At 59.7% G+C, this 16835-nt stretch overlaps 6 protein-coding genes across 6 annotated transcripts; all 6 read right to left on the reverse strand.

The window, feature by feature from the left end:
* Nucleotides 1-2387: 2387 nt before the first annotated feature.
* Nucleotides 2388-2819, reverse strand: LBRM_24_2130 (putative 60S ribosomal protein L26; the record flags this gene model as incomplete). Its single annotated transcript, XM_001565427.1, has 1 exon — nucleotides 2388-2819. The coding sequence occupies one exon, from the start codon at nucleotides 2817-2819 to the stop codon at nucleotides 2388-2390; it is 432 nt and encodes a 143-aa protein (XP_001565477.1).
* Nucleotides 2820-4902: 2083 nt separating this feature from the next.
* Nucleotides 4903-6918, reverse strand: LBRM_24_2140 (transketolase; the record flags this gene model as incomplete). Its single annotated transcript, XM_001565428.1, has 1 exon — nucleotides 4903-6918. One exon carries the CDS (start codon nucleotides 6916-6918, stop codon nucleotides 4903-4905), a length of 2016 nt encoding a protein of 671 aa, XP_001565478.1.
* A 1386-nt stretch (nucleotides 6919-8304) lies between these two features.
* LBRM_24_2150 (putative 40S ribosomal protein S8) lies at nucleotides 8305-8964 on the reverse strand (the record flags this gene model as incomplete). The annotated part of the gene is made up of 1 exon (XM_003723130.1): nucleotides 8305-8964. One exon carries the CDS (start codon nucleotides 8962-8964, stop codon nucleotides 8305-8307), a length of 660 nt encoding a protein of 219 aa, XP_003723178.1.
* Nucleotides 8965-9906: 942 nt separating this feature from the next.
* LBRM_24_2160 (putative 40S ribosomal protein S8) lies at nucleotides 9907-10566 on the reverse strand (the record flags this gene model as incomplete). Its single annotated transcript, XM_001565429.1, has 1 exon — nucleotides 9907-10566. The coding sequence occupies one exon, from the start codon at nucleotides 10564-10566 to the stop codon at nucleotides 9907-9909; it is 660 nt and encodes a 219-aa protein (XP_001565479.1).
* Nucleotides 10567-11443: 877 nt separating this feature from the next.
* On the reverse strand, nucleotides 11444-12556 carry LBRM_24_2170 (conserved hypothetical protein; the record flags this gene model as incomplete). Its single annotated transcript, XM_001565430.1, has 1 exon — nucleotides 11444-12556. The coding sequence occupies one exon, from the start codon at nucleotides 12554-12556 to the stop codon at nucleotides 11444-11446; it is 1113 nt and encodes a 370-aa protein (XP_001565480.1).
* Nucleotides 12557-13426: 870 nt separating this feature from the next.
* On the reverse strand, nucleotides 13427-14338 carry LBRM_24_2180 (conserved hypothetical protein; the record flags this gene model as incomplete). The annotated part of the gene is made up of 1 exon (XM_001565431.1): nucleotides 13427-14338. One exon carries the CDS (start codon nucleotides 14336-14338, stop codon nucleotides 13427-13429), a length of 912 nt encoding a protein of 303 aa, XP_001565481.1.
* Between the last annotated feature and the right edge of the window lie 2497 nt (nucleotides 14339-16835).

Genomic DNA, 16835 nt, shown 5'->3' on the forward strand with positions numbered 1-16835 from the left:
CTGCTGATGTCCAAATGACTGCACTTCCGCCATGCGTTCACTTCCCTGAGTACGCCGCACTGTTGCCCTTTTCTGCAGCCGGGGGTTGTGAGGTGACGATGAGGGAAGAGGGGGGGGGCAAAGGGCAGTGCTGCATCAGGCGCCCGTGAGGTCTGCCTCGGCCTTAGTCCATGCGAAAGACGCGCTCCCCACAGGGGAGGGGGGAAGACGCAGCGTTGCTTGGCGCGGAGGCGATGTCAATCACATACGCCACAGACGACTCTCTTGGCTGGGTCCGCTCTGCAGTTTCGATCACGTCAAATGATGACGCGTGAGGAGCAGTAGAGAGCGAGAAAGAAACGAAGGAAGCAACAGCACCAGCTAGGGTCGCTATAGTGGCAGCACACGCGCCTCGCAATGAGCGATCGAGAATGCGCAGTAAAGTCGCCCATCCACTACGACAGCTCAGAGACGGCGACGCTTCTGCGCCTCCCTCCCCGTGTTGGTGTCGATTGCCGATGCAGCCAATCGCGCTGCATCCAAACGTGTTCGGCAGCACCAGCCCCTTCATGACAACGACAGAGCCACCAGAGGTTTGCCCGCCGCACCCCCGTGCTGGATGCCAAATCCATCGCACGCTCTTGTCGATAGCACCGCTTCGTCATCTCTTATAGCATCTCCATCTCGATAAAGCCATCCTTGCAGGCATCACCACCACCACCAGCACTAGTACCCCCGAGAGGCGCACTTTCTGTCATCACCTCCTGAAAGGCGAACTCCAGTCAACCAACATTGAGCGGCTTCACCCTCAGCTTGCCCGAAAGCTTCGTGATGCGGCCTATGCACAGGCGACTGTGCGAGTGCCCACGAAGTTGGTCGTGCTGAATGTGTAGCTCGTCCAGCCCCGGGGTGCGTTGCGCAGCACTGCGGTCACCGCCACGTAGTCAACTGCGAAGAAGGGCCGCGTTGCATTTCCCCGAGGTGTACACGATGAGGGTGACGTAGCCACGCAGAGTCGTGCGGAGGGCCTGCAGCACATGTGCCACAACAAGTTCATTGACGTGCATCAGTGCGGCCTCATGTGTGGGCGAAGCGGCACCGGCCAGTTGACTCCTCGATCTCGCCGAGGGGTGAGCTACTGGATATAGCTGTGCCGGTACTCGAGCACTCCAGGGCGCCACAGACTGCCGCCGCCGCAACCGCGGTGCTGGTAAGCCTTATGGTCTCATCGCAGACGCCGCTGCGTCCCCTTGTGGACGTCGGCGTTGGTCAGCGCGCCATACACCATCGGCGTATAGGCGACAGTGCTCGAGATGCTACGTATCGGAAGAGATGGCAGGCGATGACAGGTGCAGAAGAGCTTCAATATGCCGTGGCACTGTTTTTTGCCTACAGCGCTGTTTTCGTCGTCCGGATGACGAGGGGGGGGGCGCACCTCTGCGCGTGGCATCCCAGTGCCCAGTAGCCCCCACTCAATCTGAGGAAGCCAGGCCGCCCCCATAGCCCTGCCAATGCTGGGAGGTCGGTGCGACTCATCTCCACCGACGTCGGCGGTCAGGCCCTCGACGACGTGGCATCGGGGCGACCTGCAACCGGGAGCACGCTTGCCCCACCCCCATAGGAGGGGCAGAGCGCCAGCGGGGCTCGGGTGCATCTCGCCAGGCCCTGGCTGCCTACTGCTGTGGGGTGCCCCCCCTGAGCCACCCCGAGGGACGCACCGCCGTCAGAGTCTAGTATGCAAAATAACAGGTGAAGGGATAGAATGAGGGGGAAAGATGGACACGCACACTTGTATCTTCAGCAACAGGCCGAGAAGGGGGAGGGGGTGTAAGCGGCGCACGCAGACCGGCAGTAACCCTGCGCTGCCGGCGGGGTGGGATTACCAACACCACATCGTTTAGGCAACACCGCCAAGTACGGTGCTGCCTCTACGCCATCCCCCCCTTCTACCACCATGGACAGACACACTGGCCCACAACGGAGGGGGGGGGGTGAGGGAGGCCACACAAGCACACGCGGGTGGCTGGGCGAGTCTTCTTTCTTCGCATTCGAGTCAAATGAGTAAAATTAAGCGAAACCATAAAAGTCAGAGACAAATGAAAGCGGATGTCCCCAGGCGAGCGTGCGAGAGTGCGGGAGGGGTGGGGAAGCGAGGGAGAAACGACGTGGGAGCCTTCAGCCTGCTTCACCCCCATCCGCCTTCTACTGCTTGTCTTCCATCGTGCCGAAGGCATCTCCGTCATAACGAACTCGCACGCCGCAGCGGTGCGCTGCGTTCAGACGTGGACGGGCTGAGGAGAGGAGCGATGAAGGCAAAAGAAGCGGAGCAGAGATGAGGGGCCATAGGACACTACGTCACCTCCCGCATACGTATTCACGGAGTCCCCATCTCGTTGGGCGACGGCCTTTTAGTCCATCTGCTGCATGGCCTTGTCCGCGGCGCTGATTTTGCCCTTGCCCTTGTCGCTCTTGGACGAGCGGTCCTTGCGCTCCAGGATGGCCTTGCGGTGGTGCGTCAGCTTCAGCTTCGTGATTTCGACGTTGGAGGGGTGGATGCCGACGGCCACGGTGGAGCCGTTCGCCTTCTCGCGGTTCACCTTATCGATGTGAATGACCCACTTGAGGCGGTAGCACGCCGTCACCTTACCCTCACGGCCCTTGAAGGCGCCACGCTTCACGATGACCTCGTCATCCTTGCGCACGGGCATGGCACGCACGTTGTACTTCGCACGCAGCTCCTTGGAGAGCGGGGCGCTCATGAGCACACGGCGCACATGGCTCGGGGCCTGGAAGTGCGCGCGGCGGGCCTTGCGGCGGGAACCACACTTGATGCTGACCATCTTGTCCTGCGGGGTGGGTTGGGCGGGAGAGATGCGGGTCGGAGACTGTACGATTGTGTGGTATATATGTGTATGTGCGTGTGACACCAGGATCCATAGAAAACAATGATAGATGGGGACAGAGAAGGGGAGGTGACTGCTATGGCCACAGTGGTGCCTAACAGCACAAGAAGACGCACGAGTATACCCTTCGTGAAATCAGCGGCACAATCGCCGCACTCAATATGGCGAGGAGCGTGTGTTTGTTTTTCAGTTTCGCTATCATCTACACACACACATACACACGCAGGCCGCGATGACTGGAGCTACTGTCTGGTGGCTTTCCTCTCCTCATTGCATACATTACTTCCCCTTTTCTCTTTTGTGGCTTTGGGGTGCAGTTGATGTCTCGGTGCTGCAAATTACGAAGGGAAGGGGAAGCGTTGAGGGAAAAGAAGGGGAGGGAGGGAGGGAGGGAGGGACGAACCAAAGCAAAGAAGCACGAGGGAGAGGAGGGGAGGGGGAGAGCAATACGACGCTGCCCTGTCGTCTTGTTTTTTCCAATTCACCATTTTTTTTTTCCGTGGCTCCGCTCTCGATACAACGCCCACTTGTCGGTGCACTTCCACAATCCCATCTTTTCTCTGCTTCTCTTCAGCTGTGTGTCGGACGCCTTCAGTCTCAATCGCGAATCCTGCTGCCGCTGTCGCTGTAGCTCTGTCTGTGTCCGTGGGGGCTTGTGTGTTACTCCGTCAGTTCGTTTTCCTCCTCTTCCCTTGGGCTTATTGCTGAGCAGCAGCGGTGGCGTGACGCTTTATGATGGTGCACGCAGGCAGTGCAGCAGAGAAAAGACACCGAGTCACCGAAACACAATGAGACGAGCAAACAACGCAGGGGTGCAGTGTGAAGCATCGACTGAGTGGGAGCACACGTGTGCAGAGGCAAACAACAAAGGAGAGGGAACAACACCAGACGCTCACGTCATGTGCGAGGGTCTGGACGTGGGGGAGGAGGAAAAGAGAGGGGGGGGGCTGGCCTGCGCTTGGGAAGCAAGAGGAGAAAGGGAAGGTGGGGGGAGTGCGTGCCTGTATGCGTACAGGGTGTCGTTTGGGTCTGAGCTGCGAGTTGCATCCACACGCAAGAGAGGCCGGGGAACTGGGGTAAGGGGAAAGGGGAGCGATAGAACAGGCCTGAGAGAGGGAGTGAGGTGCAGAGCGGTTCTCGTTCTTGAAGGGAAGAAAGCGCCGTCACGCACTCCATTACGCTCTTATCCGCTCTATTGCTCAGGCACAAGCGGCTTCTTCGCTGGCGTGCGTTGGTTTGTGTGGGGGTTTGCCGGCGTGAGTTATGTACCAAAGTCTACAAGGGTACACGTACACCCACACACGCCCTTAGCACTGTCGCGGTGGCGATAAGACTCCCTTGCCCTCCTCATCCCGGCGCACAAAGCAAGCATGCCCCCTGCAGCTTGACCTCCGTACTGGTGACAAGAGAGAGAGAACGCACCGCGATGAGGTGTCCTTTAACCCTCACACGCACTGTCACAGAGAAACCCACCGCGGAAGAGTGAAGAAGGCATGCACGCCACCCCACCCACCCACCCCCAGAAGAGGAACCGCACCAGAGAAAGCAAAGAGGCGGCAGGAGGGAGGGAGAGAACAAAGCGAGATAACTACAGAGGATGAAGCGTCCACTAACGAAAACACCAACTCCGCCGGCCGCAAAGGAAAAAGAAGGCGGCGGAGGCGGAGGCCCGGAGGGGGGGGACCGACGAAGGATGCGTGAGAGGCGAGAGCGTCAGAGAGAGAGAGGGGCGGAGGGCGGAGGACGTGCAATGAACACACACACACACGCACACGCACGTATGCGCGAACAGACGTTGAGATACCAAAGTCAGTCGTTACGCGGAAACGTACGCGCTGTTGTGCGAGTGTAAGCGACGACATTGCCACGGTAGGTAGTTGGGATAGGGAAAATGTAGAGAGGTAGAGAGACGTCAGAGACAAGCGGTGCCGCCGCCGCGTCAGCAGCAGTCCTCCACTTTCATCTTCCCCCGCCGACTTCCTCCGGCGTTATGCCTCACGCTTCGGAGCGCCGTCTCACCTTAGATTTTGCTAAAAGAGGAGTTCTTGAGCGGTGCTGTGCAGTTGGGGAAGCGTGCAACCAGCTTGCAGGCCGTCGTCACCACATCCCCGGTGGTAATGCCAAACTTCTTGTATAGCGCACCCGCGGGGGCGGAGGCACCGAAGCCAGACATGCCCACATGCGCATGGGAGTACTTCTCCCAGCCGAAGCTGAGGTACGCTTCCACTGACACCACCGGCACGCCATCGGGGAACACTGACTTGCGGTACTTATCCGACTGCGCGTCAAATAGCTCCTGGCACGGCATCGACACGACGCTCACGCGTAGCTCACCGGATAGCGCCTTGGCAGCATCGACCGCCAGCGACACCTCTGAGCCGCTCGCCACGATCACGAGTTGCGGGTTAGGCACCTCTGCTAGCGGGTAGGCACCGCGCTTCACACCTTCGATGCTCGACCCCGGCTGCGGCACGGTGTTCTGACGGCTCAAGCACAGAACTGTTGGAGTACGGGCACTGGTCACCGCAACAGCCCACGCGCCACTCGTCTCCGTTTGGTCGCTAGGACGTATCACCTGCAGGTTCGGCATGGCGCGCAGGGCAGCCACCAGCTCGACGGGTTGGTGAGTTGGTCCATCCTCGCCGAGGCCAATGCTGTCGTGTGTTGCCACGTAGATGGCACGGTGGTGTGAGAGCGCCGCAAGACGCACCGCAGCGAGGGCGTAGCCGACAAAGTTGAGGAAGGTGCCGCCAAACGGGATGAGACCGCCGTGGGCGTCGAGGCCGTTGAGGATAGCGCACATGGCGTGCTCACGGACACCGAAGCGAATGTAGCGACCCTCGTAGCTGCCCGGGGCAAAGTCCGTCAAGTTCGCCGACGCGGGGCGCGTCAGGTTGCTCGGCGTGAGGTCGGCCGACCCACCGATGAGAGCTGGGATGGCCTGGAAGAGCACAGCCAGGCAGTTCTCGCTCGCCTTGCGCGTGGCGATGGGTGAGCAGTTCGTCGGCAGCTTCGCCTCCCACCCGGCCGGCAGCTCGCCCTTCATCTGGGCGACGAAGGCGGAACCCTCGGCTGGGAACGCAGCCATGTACTTGGCCAAGCGCTCCTTCCACGCCTTCTGCTCCATGGCGCACTTCTCCACGTGTTTTTGGAATGCAGAGCGGACGTCCTCATCGACATGGTACTTCTTGCTCGGGTCGCGGCCAAATTTTGTCTTGACACTGGCAATGTCCTCGTCACCCAGCGGAGCGCCGTGTACCTTCTCGGTGCCCTGCTTCGAAGACCCGTACCCGATCGTCGTCGTCTGCACAATCATCTTGGGCTTGCCCTTCGTGGCCTTGGCTTCTGCCAATGCCTTGCGCAGTCCATCGTAGTCAGAGTCACCGTTGCAGACCTCAATCACATGAAAACCCATGGACACGTACTTCTGGGTGCAGCTTTCCGTGAAGGAGAGGTCTGTCGAGCCGTCGATGCAGATATGGTTGCTGTCATAGATGACGATAAGCTTCTCCAGGCCGAGGTGGCCCGCGAGGGAGAGTGCTTCCTGGCACACACCCTCCATCAGGCAGCCATCACCACAGTACGCGTACGTGTGGTGGTTCACAATCTCGTGTCCCGGGCGATTGAACGTGGCGGCGAGGTGCGCCTCGGCCATCGCCAGGCCGACCGCATTTGCGATACCCTGGCCAAGCGGCCCAGTCGTCACCTCCACCCCAGACGTCACAAAACGCTCGGGATGGCCCGGGGTGCGGGAGTCCTCCTGGCGGAACCTCTTTAGGTCGTCCATGGTGAGGTCGAAACCGGCCATGTGCAGCAGGGCGTACTGCAGTGCGCAGGCGTGCCCGTTTGACATGACAAAGCGGTCGCGGTCAGCCCAGTGAGGGTCTTGGCTGTTGTACTTCATCACCTCTGTCCACAGGATTGCTGACACTGGTGCCATGCCCATCGGCGTGCCCGGGTGGCCACTGTTGCCGCCTTGCACAATGTCCGCCGCGAGGCAGCGGATGCAGTTTGCAACCTTCTCAATGGAGGCCATTATGTGTGTATGTGGGGGTGGGCAATCGGCAGGCAGGGTAGAGAAATGGGTTATCGAAATCGAAAGGAAGCGAGACAGGGAGGCTGGGGGGGGGGGTGAGTGCTACGGGGTCGTGACACGCTCGAGAGACTAGCAGTGTTTTCTGAGTAGTGATGAAGGTGTAGGATGACTAGAGGTGTCGTTGTGCGTTGGGGTGGGGGTATAGGGAAGTGGTTGAAGAGAGGTAGAGAATGATGAGTTCCCATCGATGAAGAAAGGGGGAGGGGAGTAGGTGGCACGTATGACATCATGCGAATGAGCTTTTTATTCCAACGTGTCCACTCTCTGCCACAGAACTGCGGGGTGAAGCTCCACCCCCACCCCGAAGCCCTGTCACAGACACACCGTGTGCGGTGCGAGGCAGCCGTAGGCACACGCACTGCAGCAAGGCGCCCACTCGGCCATCGGGCCACGGCACCTGCCTCAAACGCTACCCATTACCCGCTCCGCAGCCGCTCCCAGTGCGCCGGTCGCCACCTGGCACGTCCCTCGGGGTGGCTCGGGGGGCACCCCACAGCAGTAGGCAGCCAGGGCCTGGCGAGATGCACCCGAGCCCCGCTGACACTCTGCCCCTCCTATGGGGGTGGGGCAAGCGTGCTCCCGGTTGCAGGTCGCCCCGATGCCACGTCGTCGAGGGCCTGACCGCCGACGTCAGTGGAGATGAGTCGCACCGACCTCCCAGCATTGGCAGGGCTATGGGGGCTGTCTGGCTTCCTCAGATTGAGTGGGGGCTACTGGGCCCTGGGATACCGTAGGCTGAGGTGTCTTCCCCCTGTCATTGAGGGTGAACATCCTCGTCACACACGTAAAGCGCGAGAGGTGTGGCAGAGTAGGTGTGAAGAGAGGGGGGGAGGAGGAGTGCAGAGAAGGGGGGAGGAGGAGGAGGAGGAGTCAAGGGGCGAGGCGCATCCAAAGACCGAGAGGTGAGCACAACTTTCACTTACGGATGAGCAGGGAAAGGGGCAGAGCGTCTGCTTTAGTCGCGTACTCACATCCCTCCCCCCTTATCGCGGCACCGTGAACGGAAGGGCTCGAGGGGCGGGAGGTGGGGGGAGCAAGGGCACACCAAACGTCCTCGCGAGGCAAGAGTGAGCATGCGATAGCGGCGGGCCTTCTGGACACGCGCCTGCCACGCACGACGTCTTTAGCGTGTCGTTCTTCGTTGGCGGCAGTCAAGCGCGGGAAACAAAAACAGCGAAACGGAGAAAACAAAATGAAAAGGGAAAAGCCCGCAAAGGACGCGCTTACACGGGGAGGAGGGGGCGTACTGGTGCGTCTCATCGTTGGCTGCGGCGCATAGCAGCAGCAGCAGCGTGAGCACACACATACACATACACGTGCACACCCTCACTTCTTCTTCTCCAGACGCTTCAGGTAGAACTGAAGCTCCGCACCTTCCAGTAGGATACCGTCGGCACGACCGGACTGACCCGGGCGGCTCGTCATGCGTGCAAGCACACGACCCTCGCGCAGCTGATCAGCGATCGCCTTCTCGACCTTGTGGCTGCTGCGGCGGCGCGTCCACTCGCGCTGCAGCTTGGGCGAAGCCTTGTTCACGTCGTACTTTTCAGCAGCGGCATGGGCAGACTTCTTGCCTTTCTTCTCAGCGGCGGCGGCGGTCTTGGCGCTCTTCTTCCCCGCATCCAAGTCGATGCCGTAATGCTTGGCGTACCAGCGCTTGAACGGCGCGGCGTCCACGGAGACGATGCAGTTCTTCACCAGCGTCTTCGTGCGCACCAGCTCGTTCGAGGTGGCGTTGTACACGACGTCGAGGATACGAACGCGCTGCGCGATGGCCTCGGAGCCCCAGGCGAAGTTGCCGGTGTCCAGGCGCAGGGCGCGGATCTTGAAGTTGCCACCACGAGCACGCACAGGGCTCACGCGGCGGGCGCCAAGACGGGTGTTGGCGGGAAGGCGACCCAGCTCGGCCTTCATGCGCTTCCGGTGGATCTTGGTCTTTCCACCGGTGATCTTGCGCTTATGCAGGCGGCTGCGAACGATACCCATGGTTGCGGCTTTCTTTCAGATGTGTTTGTATAGGAATACGTACGGCGGTAGTGTGTGTGTGTGTGTGCCCTCATATGTGTGGAGGAAGGGATGAAGCAGGAGGAGAGGCGAAGTCGGATACGTAAGGAGAAGGGCAGAACAGCGATGGTGGTAGGGGGAAACAGGAGCGTATAAGGCAACGAAGCAGCGATGTGCGCCTGTGCGAGAGACAAGGAAGCGAGAGTGGCGTGTCCGCGCGTGAAGTGAGCGAGGTGGTGGTGGGCACAGGGAGTCACTCTACTCCCTACGCATCTACCTCGACACGAATCAAGACACGTGTCGCCGGATCGGCGGCATAACTCTCGCGCCAGATATCCCTGTTGACTGCTACTTTCGTCTATCTCCGTCAATGACACCTCAAGCGACCCCCGCCCCCGCACCTGCCATAATCCCCTTTGCTGAAGATGGCAGTTCAGCAGTAGAGAGCACGTGCGCGCGCGCTTCTCTGTGAATCCGTATCTCTGCACAACCGTGACCACTGACAGCGCCACATGCTTCATCACTCGCACGCAAGCACACGCATGCCAGCCCTTCCCTGTTCACTATCAAAGGACGGAGGGGGAAGAGGCAGAGAAGGGAGGAAGGGCCGCAGCTATCGGGGAGTACACACCGCCCTCTCTTCAGTCGGTTTCAGCCGCAGTCCGACAACGCCGGGGAGGACGAAAGGAAAGAAAATGAAAAGAAGGCAAAACATAAACAAAACAAACGGCAGAAGAGCGCGCGCCAACTCACGATGCGGCAGCACAGGGGCAACAGGAAAAGGTAAAGAGGTGAGCGAAGGAGGTGATGGGCGTAAGCTGTTGCGCACTTCCAGGCGTGTACCATGACAGTTCATCGCCGAGAGAACTCGAATTGGCAGCAGCAGCAGCGTGAGCACACACATACACATACACGTGCACACCCTCACTTCTTCTTCTCCAGGCGCTTCAGGTAGAACTGAAGCTCCGCACCTTCCAGTAGGATACCGTCGGCACGACCGGACTGACCCGGGCGGCTCGTCATGCGTGCAAGCACACGACCCTCGCGCAGCTGATCAGCGATCGCCTTCTCGACCTTGTGGCTGCTGCGGCGGCGCGTCCACTCGCGCTGCAGCTTGGGCGAAGCCTTGTTCACGTCGTACTTTTCAGCAGCGGCATGGGCAGACTTCTTGCCTTTCTTCTCAGCGGCGGCGGCGGTCTTGGCGCTCTTCTTCCCCGCATCCAAGTCGATGCCGTAATGCTTGGCGTACCAGCGCTTGAACGGCGCGGCGTCCACGGAGACGATGCAGTTCTTCACCAGCGTCTTCGTGCGCACCAGCTCGTTCGAGGTGGCGTTGTACACGACGTCGAGGATACGAACGCGCTGCGCGATGGCCTCGGAGCCCCAGGCGAAGTTGCCGGTGTCCAGGCGCAGGGCGCGGATCTTGAAGTTGCCACCACGAGCACGCACAGGGCTCACGCGGCGGGCGCCAAGACGGGTGTTGGCGGGAAGGCGACCCAGCTCGGCCTTCATGCGCTTCCGGTGGATCTTGGTCTTTCCACCGGTGATCTTGCGCTTATGCAGGCGGCTGCGAACGATACCCATGGTTGCGGCTCTTCACTACTTAGCATACGTAGGAAAGGGTTTGATAACATCAGAGGAGAATGGTGCGAGAGGAGAGGCGTGTGTGTGCACGTAAAGGGTTGAAGGGACGGAGAGGAGCAGGAGAGGCATAGAGAGAGGGAGCGAGCGAGGAGCACAACAAGACTCCAAGAACGACAGTCGTTAGGGAATATAAAGAACCAGACCCAATGACAGGGAAGCTCCACGAGTTTCTGCTTCATTATAGGCAAAGGAGCGCACGTATGCGAGATGGACAGGAGAAGAAGGGAAAGGGTGGGGGGGGGGGGAGGCGAACGATATCTGAGAATGTTTCCTCCAGCCCACCGCTCTCTCCGCTGCTATTTTTCTTCGCTTGTATGGAGTCATTCTCGCTGCAATGCAGCAGTGGGTGGTGGTTGTGCATGCGTGTCTGTGCTGCACGTAACTTCCGCCGCTTCAGTCACCAGTATCCTTCATGGCCGAGCCCTTTTCTTCCCTCCCCCTTTCAGTAGTTGCCACTGTTGTTTCCTGTCGTGGACGTGTGCGCAGAGTGTGTGTTCGTGAGGGGAGGGATGAAGAGTGACGCGCGGTCATCTTTCCCTTCTTGGTGAGTGCGCGCAGCAACAGCGCTGCTCTGGGCGTACGCTGTTGCGCAAGAGAGCAAAGAGGGAGAAGTGAGATACGGTAAGAACAAGCCACCGTCACAGGCACAAGCGCCATCTTTATCCAGAAGTGGGGTAGCGAGCTGGAGAGAGGAAGAGCCCAGGTCGGGGCAGGTGCAGCACTCACAGACGTTTTGCACAGACATGCGGATCAGCTCAATACAGGTGCGCCTACCCGTACCTATCCGCGCCGATTAGGGTGCATGCCCTATGAGTGGTCACAGTGGCTCCTCTGGGAGCTCCGGTACGACGTACTCCTTGTGTGCCTTGAGAGCCACGAAGTGGTGTAGCGGGAGGTGCGGCGCCAACCCAGTGAGTTGTGGGTTTGCCATGATGAGCCAATCACGCATGCTGTCGATGCCTGTCTTGCTTCCGAGGTACAGTTCCGTCGTGTCGTTCATGAAGTGGCCGCGGAAGCGGCCGCCGAACACCACCATTGTATTGCGGCATACTACCGCCACGTGACACTCGCGACGCGACGGGTACTCGCGGTCGATGTCGTACATGAACTCAAATGTATTTGCCTCCACGTTGTAGATGAACAAGTCGTTCAACTTCTTCTTTCCATTCCAGCCGCCGAAGACGATGATGTTACCGTAGTGCACAGCGGCGCTATTGCGGGCGCGGCCAAACATGGGCACATGTGGCAGGTCGATGCGCCGCCACACGGAGGTGTCGAAGGAGTAGACGAAAAAGTCCTCGCAACATTCGCCTCCGCTGTTGCGGCCACCAAATACGATCATCGTGCGCTCGTACGTCATTGCGGTGTGGGCGGAGCGCGGCGGAGGAATCGTGCCAAGCTGGTTGCATTCCTTCCACTCCGGGTCGCTCAAGTCGCAGCGGTACAGGTCTTGCAACCGCTTGTTGCTGTTGCGTCCACCACACTTGCCTCCAAAGATGTACATGGTGTTTCCAAACACAACAGCGCTGTGGCAGTAGCGGGTCATGGGAATGAGGGCACCTCGCACGACAACAGGGTGGCACTCGCCATCCTCACTGATGTAGAAGAGCTTGTTGAACCGGCCGCGGCCATTACAGCCGCCAAAGATGTACATACACGTGTCATACCACACTGCGGTGTGAAACGCGCGCGGGTGCTGCTTCTCGCCACGCAGCTCGATCTCTTTCCACCTCTTGTTGATCACATCGTATTGCCACAAGTCGTCCAGGTAGATGGACACGCTGTCCGTGTCGTTCACGCCGCCGTAGACGTATGCCTTGCTACCATCAGCGTTGGCGCAGAAGGAGTGCCCGATGCGGCCTAGCGGCGACTCTTCCGAGGGGCAGTCTACCAGCGACCAGTGCCGAAACGGCGGCGTAGGCCGAGGCATCAGCACTTGAGCAGCGAAGTTGGCGGAGGGGGGGGAGAGCAGAGAGAAAAGGGAGGGATGTGATGCGGGCCCACGACAGCGAGGAGGTGGTGGCGCTCTACCTTTCACGAGAACACGCCGAGAGAGGGAGGCAGATGCGGGTGCACGAGTACACACCTCCACTCACGGATGAAAACTAAAACGAGGAAACCAACGCTATGGGGGGAGGAGAGAGTAAGAGAGAGAGAGACAACCGATCGATGGGGCAACGCGGTGGTGCTGTCGAAGGAAAAGTGGGGTGTGTGTACCCAAACCGACAGGGGAAGGGAGAAAGACGGGGTGGAGGCGTAAAAGGGAATTGTAGCGGAGCGGTGAAGAGCGGTGCGAGGAGTGGGAGAGAGAGAGGAAGGGGAGGAGACGAGGTGAGCCAGCGCGCAGGGCGTGGCAGGTCAGGCACAACGAAGACACACCATGAATAACAGCAATGTACACACACACACACACACACACACAGGCACACACACGTGCGCAACCAGTGAGCGTGTGACCGAGAGGCACGGGAGCGGGTGCGCAACAGCGCCGCGGGGTCCATTGACGACTGTTGATGCACGCACCAGAGAGCCACAGAGGCTTTACGTTGAGTGTCTCCTGTCCGTTCTGTTTGTTCTCGTCTCGTCGGAGAGGTCCACGCAGCCCTTGTGCCGTGCCACGAGTTTCATCAGGTCCTCTTCTCCGATACAGAGAAAGCAGAACGTGAGGGGCTGGAGCATTGCCTCTGTTCTTCACGTTGCCATGGCTATGAGGGACACGTTGTATGCGCACACCCCTCTGCAGTGGGGGCACCACGGAAGGGGGAGAGACAGTCACGCATGTGGTAGCCTGGCAACTTTCTCACATGCCGAGGTCGTCTGCGCGAGGCCTGCGTCGACCCTCTCGTCTCCGCCTTTGTTTTGGAAGGTCCAATTTTGGTAGCTCACGCGGTTTGGCGCCTTCCACAAAGTCCGGCGTGTAGTCGTCCTCCTCCTCCTCCTGTTGCTGTTGCGTCTTAGTCACATCATCGCCCGACGCGCCTGCCCCTGTTGTGCGGTCACTGTTGCCGATCGACATCGCGTGCAGCCTACTGACGGGTGCTGAGAAGGACGAAGACTTGTGTGCATCCTCATCCACCACCTCAACTGCGGTGGTGGTGTGACGAGCATGAAAAACAGACTTGCCCGCCTCCTGTTCGCCCATGTACTGGACAGCATCCCACGCGTCGCGCAGCTGCTGCAGGTCTACCGAGGAGGCGGACGTGCCGTCATCAACTGAGTTCTGAGTCGCCTTGAGAAGATCATGCAGCTCTGCCCCGCTCCTCGACTGCACAGCGTGCTGGCGGACGGCGCTGTAGAGCCGCTGCGGCAGCACCTTCTCCCACGACAGGACAAGCGCCTCAAACCACAACAATGTCTGACCGCGGTGCCCCGCCAGCTCCCACGGCAGTTGTTGGATGGTGTACTCGAGCAGGCGTGGGGCGAGCAGAGGCACAAACACGTGCGGGGCGTGTTTCATGAGTGCGTCAAGGACGTACCACAACGCACGGTTAGGTGCCCCATCGAGGTCCGACTGCTCCATCAGCGCCTTGCGCAGCGCCGCCCATGTCTCGGCAGACCTCGGGAGGTGCCGGAGCGCCAGCGCTGCCAGTGCCTCCACCCGCGCCTCTGACGGGTTTCCCTGCTTCAGCGCGGCATAGAAGAGCCGTTCCGTGTAGAGGACGGATGAGGGGGGCCGCGGTGATGCGGCAGCCGCGGCTGCTGCACTCAGCATGGCAGACTTGCGATCAGCGGAGAGAGAAGGGGGTTCCCAATGGCTATGGTTAACTTTTGCTACCGGATTTGAATAAGGAAGCAGGAACGACGAAAGTGAGAGCGGAGTCGCCAACGTTGCCGCTGATATGCATGAGTGGCCCTTTGAGTTTGCTTAGTTGTGCGTAGGTCAAAAGGAGGGGAAGAAGAGGCGGAGGTGAAGAAAAAATCAACTCATCATGTGCTGCACACAGTGAGAGAAGGACTGACCCCCCCCCACATTTCCCTCATCCTCTGTTTCCTACAGGGATACCTACTGTCCTTCTGGGGCTGTGTTGCGCTGTCGCTGGCCTAGAGCTTCACCACACTAAGTAAAGAGAGACACTGCCAGCATTACGCTGTAGCACGCAGCGTCCCCCCCTCCCGCCCCCCAACACACGACGGCTTTTGCATGCGTATAATTCCGCCTCTCTTCATGGTGGTGGTGTAGTGTGGCGCTGTGTGGTTCTCTTTCTTCCCCATTCTGTTGTTGGGTGTTTTTCCACTCGAAGGGGAGGCGGCGTCGACTTACCTCGCTTCCGCCTTTTGGGCTCGGTCCTCATGGCGCTCTTGCACGTCCTCATCGCGCGACGCCACGCCTCACTCTCACTCACTCTTCATCTCCCTTGGTTCTACCACTCTCAGGGTATTTTAAGACGTACAGCTGCTTCTCTGTGTGTATGGGGAGGGGGAGGGGGAGGGGGGGGGGGAATACCTGTATTCCAGTTTTTCTCAGTGACCCCTGCGTGTTCCCCACCCTCTTGCCCTCGCCCTCACTGCAGATATGTGGAGACATACAGACGCGCAGATGGACCAGGCGCCCCAGAGGGAGGAAAAGGGGGCGCCGCGGCGGTCGCCAGTGCCTTCCCCCGACTCCTCACCGCACGCCACATAGCAGGCGAGTTGAGTGGATGCACACTTGAAGAGGGAAGCGCCCTCACGGGAGGGGTGAAGCGAAAATTACAGTGGAGACGATGGGCTCCAATAAGAACGAAAACACCTACCCACACAAGTCTGTCGGCGTACAACACAGAGGGAGGGGGGGGGGGGGCGAGAGACCGTCAAAGGGCAACTCAAAGCACAAAACGAAAAGAGAGACGTGGATCAGGGGGAGGGGGAGGGTCGGTGGCTTTACAGCTGAAAGGGGAAGAGAAGAAAGAGAGGAAGAACACCTCACCCCCCCCCCCCCACACACGAGAAAGGCGATCCGTCTGGCTGGTTGGGTTCGACTTTCACATGCACACAGCAAGGAGCTTGCGTGTGTGAAGAGAGGGGGAAAGGTGCTGCGGTGAGAGAGAGGCACATGCGTCAGCGCAAAGCAGAGGTGAACGCGAAGAACGAATAGGGGGAAGATGAGGTGCGGAAGAGGTAGTGCAGATGGGGGAAGGGACGCGGGCGAGGAAGGACACACTGACACGCACACATCTACACAGAATGTGGAGAGAGAGGAGCGAGCTGAAGCGATCTAAAGAGGCACCATACTATGGTGTGATGCGCTCGAGGGACGGTGTGCTGGAGAACGATCGCCGAGAAAGAAGATGCGAAGGGGGGAGGGGTGCGAGCCACGGCGAATCGGCAAGCAGAGAAGCGGCGGGGTGTTCACTGACAAGAGAGGAGAGAAAGAGTCCACACCCATCCCCCTTTCTATCACACACACAATCACATGCACACCCCTCTATGCGCACAGAATGAGGGAAGGAAAGAAGGTGCATCACGAGGACAGCGCAAGTGCAAAGGCACAGAAAGAACGGGCGAGCGCACTTCGAGAAGCCAAGCAGAGAGACGGAGGAGGGCAGAGAAGCACGTCTGAAGACACGGGAGGGAAAATAGAGGTTCAGCCAGGCGAGGAGGAAATCGTCCAAAGCGCTGGGCACCAGACGCAAAGAAAAAAAGAGGGCGCGGGTACACCCACGCCACGCATTACGTTCTTTTGACCCACCACCTCTGTGGAGGTGTGGGGGTGTGAGAGCGATAGCGGTGACTCGCAGGATTCCTTCAAGCTGTACGGAGAGTCCACCACGTACGCCGAAGACGACGCTAACCGCATCTTCGCCTCTGCCACGGTACACAGCTACGACCCAGCCATCCTCTTCAGCGATCTGCGACCGCAAGAGGCGCATCGCGAGCTGCCCAACCCCACCGGCGGCCTCGGCGCTGGTGAATCAGGCAATTCGTTGCTGGCAACTGATGACCCAGAGGCAGCGACTCGACTAGCGGAAGATGAAGAGAGTGACGCCGTGATAGTCGCCGGACAGAACAAGCAAGGTGCGGCGGCAATGGCTGCGGCGATGCTTGACTCGCGTCGCCCCGCTGACGGTATTGCCATGGTGGCGGCCCACCCGCTTCCAATTGTCTTCCCACGGTCCAACGGGCCTCCGACTCCACTGCGCTTCAAGAATTTGGGACCGGAGATGTTGCCCCCCAACCCGATGTGAAGTAGGGTGGGCCGTCCACCCCCCCCCCCGAGAAAACTTTAAAAA

The sequence above is a fragment of the Leishmania braziliensis genome, chromosome 24 (genome assembly GCF_000002845.2).
Source record: "Leishmania braziliensis MHOM/BR/75/M2904 complete genome, chromosome 24".
In the NCBI taxonomy this organism is placed as follows: Eukaryota; Euglenozoa; class Kinetoplastea; order Trypanosomatida; family Trypanosomatidae; genus Leishmania; species Leishmania braziliensis.